Source organism: Ursus maritimus, unplaced genomic scaffold (genome assembly GCF_017311325.1).
Source record: "Ursus maritimus isolate PB19 unplaced genomic scaffold, ASM1731132v1 scaffold_7, whole genome shotgun sequence".
NCBI lineage: Eukaryota > Metazoa > Chordata > Mammalia > Carnivora > Ursidae > Ursus > Ursus maritimus.
The window spans coordinates 54,717,323-54,721,663 of NW_024426885.1; the positions used below are offsets into that span (position 1 = coordinate 54,717,323).

The 4,341-nt window shown below is 55.5% G+C and overlaps 1 protein-coding gene across 1 annotated transcript; it reads left to right on the forward strand.

Moving 5' to 3' along the window:
- The first annotated feature begins 248 nt into the window (after positions 1-248).
- On the forward strand, positions 249-4,341 carry NODAL (nodal growth differentiation factor). Its single transcript, XM_040623812.1, has 2 exons — positions 249-2,014; positions 3,424-4,341. The coding sequence occupies exons 1-2, from the start codon at positions 1,259-1,261 to the stop codon at positions 3,574-3,576; spliced, it is 909 nt and encodes a 302-aa protein (XP_040479746.1). The 5' UTR covers positions 249-1,258; the 3' UTR covers positions 3,577-4,341.

Sequence of the window (4,341 nt, forward strand, 5' to 3'; positions counted from 1 at the left end):
GCAAGTGGAAATTGAGTGAAAAAGAGCCTCTGCAGATGGGCTGGGAGAAGCTGCCAGGAGGCTGAAGCTAGGAACTGCCTCCTTGTAATGCACATTGGATTTCTCAGAGAAATTCACTTACCATCTGACCAAAGATGATCTATGAGACCCTTAAAAAAAAAAAAACCATTACGTGGTCTGCCCAGAGTGGACCTAGATCGGAGACCATCACCACCCTTGAGATCGATTCACGAAAGGGTTAATGTTTTTATTCTAAGGGATGATCCCTGACTTTGATTTAGCAACAAGCCTTCAAACCCTTTTATTTCCACGAGGGCTGGTGAGATGGCAGGGATGGGTAGGGCATGACCCTTCCCATTGCAAAGAAGAGGAAACTGGGCCTGAAAAAAGTTAAAGGTCACTTTTAGGTGACCTGAAAATCCACAAAAACATGCTATTCCCAGACATCGGACCAAATTAGTCCAGGACTAAAATGATTGGAATGTGCTTCCCCATTCCTTTTCATCCAGTTTGAGTGGAGTTGTGTTGGGGAGGGGGTGGAACAGGGCCAGGGGCTGTGCGTGTGCTAGCTGTGCCCGCCCCAGGTGTGGGAATGCCCCGTAGTGGCCGGGGGTGATAAGCACCCTGCAGGTAGATGAGAAAGCCCACAGGGTGGAAAAGTCCCAGGTCAGTGCAAACTCATGCTTAGAATGCCTGTAGGAGCCTATGCGTCAGGTTGTCAAGAACTCCTGAAGCTTCTGCCTCCTTCGTTAGGAAAGGGCGGAGCAGAGAGTGGCCAGTCCTGGGCTTCTGCTGCCTGTGCCTCCCTGAGCCCGCCAAGCCTGGCCTTTCCATGATGTGCGTATCAACGTCATGTGCCCAGGAGATGGGACGCCCTTTCCAATGAGAAAACGGAGTCTGGGACGGTGACTTGTCCAGGGTCACAGGGCGAGTAGAGGCTCAGGGTTTAGGTCGGAAAGCTCAGGGTTTGGCTTGAGAGCATGGAGAAACTCATCCAGTTTCTCCCAGTTGATCTCCAGCTGTGGGGTGTCTTGGAGGGAGCAGCAGAACCCGGATTTGGAGTTTGGGCTTTGCGGTTGGGCAAATCCAGGTTCGTTCTTGGCTCCGCCAACTTGTGCGGGTGATTTAACCTCTCTGAGCTGCAATTTGAATGGACTAAAGTGGACTCCACATTCCCAGCTCCTAGGGTTGGCGCGAGCATCGAGAGGATCCCTATCAGGTTAAGGCTCCAACGTGAGCTCTGGCGGTTGTTACAGCGATGAGGCTGCAGGGGGCCCCCACTCACCCTGCTTCCTTCCCGGTGTCTCCCCACCCAGATGTGGAGGTGGAAGGGCAGAACTGGACCTTTGCCTTTGACTTCTCCTTCCTGAGCCAAGTGGAGGAGCTGGTGTGGGCCGAGCTCCGGTTGCAGCTGTCCGGCCCTGTGGACCTGCCCCCCGGCGTGCCACTGTCCATCGAGATTCTCCACCAGCTAAAGCCGGATGCGGAGCAGGACCCAGCGGACTGCCGGGAGCGTCTTCGGATGGACCTGTTCGCCGTCCCTCTGTCCCAGGTTACCTTTGCCTCAGGCAGCCTGGTCCTGGAGGTGACCAGGCCACTCTCCAAGTGGCTGAAGCACCCCGGGGAGCTGGAGGCACAGATGTCCGGCTTGGCTGGAGAGTGTCAGCAGCGGCCTCCCACGCCACCTGTCACTAGCGTGCTCCTCGTGCTCTACTCCAACCTCTCCCCAGAGCAGAGGCGGCTGGGCGGCTCCACCTTGCTGTGGGAGGCCGAGAGCTCGTGGCGGGCCCAGGAGGGACGGCTGTCCCAGGAGAGGGGCAGGCGGCACCGTCGACACCACTTGCCGGACAGAAGCCAGCTGTGTCGGAAGGTCAAGTTCCAGGTGGACTTCAACCTCATTGGATGGGGCTCCTGGATCATCTACCCCAAGCAGTACAATGCCTACCGCTGCGAGGGCGAGTGTCCTAACCCCGTGGGGGAGGAGTTCCGTCCCACCAACCACGCGTACATCCAGGTGCGGAGGCCTGCCAAGGGGAGGGGAGGCGGGGGGCTGTGGGGAGAAGCGGCCATACTGCCCGATCGGGGGGCGGGACTCCGGCTTTGCTCGTAAATTGCTGTTCCTTGGTTCACTGTTCTTCACGCACCAACAGCGTGCCAGCTCCTGTCCTGGGAGAGAGAGATGGCCTGTGACGCAATCCTCAGAGGGCCTACGTGCAGCCATGCCCCCTTGGGTAACCTTGAACACCTTGCTTCCTTAGGCCACCTTCCTAAGAAGGTGTAGACGAGAAGGCCTCCGCTTCTCCTCAGCTCTGACTTCTAGGAAAGGAAGTTCAGAGTCTGGACTCTGGGAATAAACCCGGCTCTGATTCCTACGTATTAGCTGTGTGACGCTGATCACGTGGCTCATTCTCGCCGAGCCTGACTTGTCCCGCCTCTGAGAGGGGGATGGCAGTGCCATAGTTCGCAGCGACGTGGTAGGATGAGATGAGACGTATACCGACATGTGTATCTGCCGGCAGGTGACCGGCACGCTGCATGTTGCAGTACCATTACGAGAAGTCTGTGATTCACTGCTGGAATCGGGGCCACATTTATGGGGCTGTGGTTGGGGTGATCCTGTTCCAGCCACTGTACTTTCGCTCCCGAAAACAGGAGTTGGACACCGTTTTGTAGTAGAGAAGGCCCAAGACTCCCACCACGGGCCACTCGTCAGCCTAAGGTCTAGAAGGTGGTGGAGGAGAGCAAAGGGAGAATGAGAGGGAGGGAGCAGAGAATAGAGCCTAACATGGTGGCCCTGATATTGGGGTTCAGAGGCTCTGGGGGGCGTGTGAGCTGAGCTCATGCAAGGGAAGCACTCGTGGGGCCAGAGCCCTGCAGGACCTTTCTTGAGCAAAGGCCCGAGCCTCTCCTGGGACTTGGCTCCACGAACCTCCCTGCTGCATGATCAAGGGGACCCCCAGAGGCCCAGAGCGTCCCAATAGCAAGTCTAATAGTCGGATCCGAAAAGACCTCCCTGGACCTCGGGGACGGGTCCCAGTTCCAGAGTGAGTGCCAAAGGATTGTTACCTCTTCTCCTATTGACTCTTATTTATCCTTCTCTGGGCAACAACGCAAATCCCACAAGAATTTCCGCATGACTCTCTTCTGCTTCATGTTTCTGGAACTAAACCAGGAGTTTCTTGGAACTGGTATGCACTCTAGACTAGAACAATAGGAGGACATGTCCATTCGCTACTGCTCTACCCTGATATAGCTTTTAGAATCTTCTGTTTCGCTCTGTTTTGTTTTGTTTTTTAAACAGCCCGTAAAGGTACTTCATGTGTTCCGAGTTGATGATGTATTGGCAGGCTGATTCCTTTATGAGAACGACTTTCTTCTGTGTTTATACCCAGAAACTGATTTTAACTAACTTTTCTCCCCCAGAGTCTTCTGAAACGATACCAGCCCCACCGAGTCCCTTCCACCTGCTGTGCCCCCGTGAAGACCAAGCCGCTGAGCATGTTGTATGTGGACAATGGCCGGGTCCTCCTAGACCATCATAAAGACATGATTGTGGAAGAATGCGGGTGCCTTTGAGGAGATTCTGGTGGGGGCCAGATTTGCCTGTACCCTGGGAAGTTGGGAAGGCCTGGAAGAGCCTTCCCAACACGAGAACCATCTAATGCCGTGAGGAGAAACAGAGGGGGAAAGGCTGCTCTGTCTGCCAGAGCTGAGGAGGAAGGGCTCCCCGCTCGTAAAGGAAGGCTCTGTGGAGGCTGGCTCACGCAGAGGCTGCTGTCAGGAGAGAGAGAGGAGCCAGCCTGAGCGGCAGGCTTGTTGGCCGTTCTTTCCTGAAGAGACTGTGGTGACTAAAAGCACTAGGGCAAGGGTTCTTTGCTTGACTTTTTAACCTACGAACCCCCAGAAACGGTATGCAAAAGTTGGGGCACATGTGCATTTATCTTTGAGGTGGGACGGGTTACTGATGACTTTTCTGTATTCTCAAAAGTGGGCTTTCCGCACCCCCGCCCCTGCCAAGATGAAGTTCACTGTGTTAGCTGGGAAACAGTCGGCTCTTGTTGCCTCCGGCTGGTTTAGGGAAGCCCCCACCTCTTTCGGGCTGGCCAGTGGCAATCTGCTGGCCTTGTCCAGGGGCTCCCCGGAGTGCGTCTCTGCTAATGAGTTGCCCAAACAATACAGCCATTGTGAAGTCCTCCCAGGCCAGCTGGTGCCTTTGAGGGGAGAGGCAAGAACTCCAGAGAGCTGGCCACACTGGACTCCAGGAGCAGAGCCCTCGGGCACCCCCCGGTCAGCCTGCTTGGGCAGACACAATCCGAGTCTATTAAAGTTGGTGACAGTTCA

Coding starts and splice junctions, on each gene's coding strand:
- NODAL (XM_040623812.1), top strand. CDS start 1,259: ATGAGGCTGCAGGGGGCCCCCACTCACCCTGCTTCCTTCCCGGTGTCT. Junction 2,015..3,423: donor CCAACCACGCGTACATCCAG/GTGCGGAGGCCT, acceptor TTTCTCCCCCAG/AGTCTTCTGAAACGATACCA.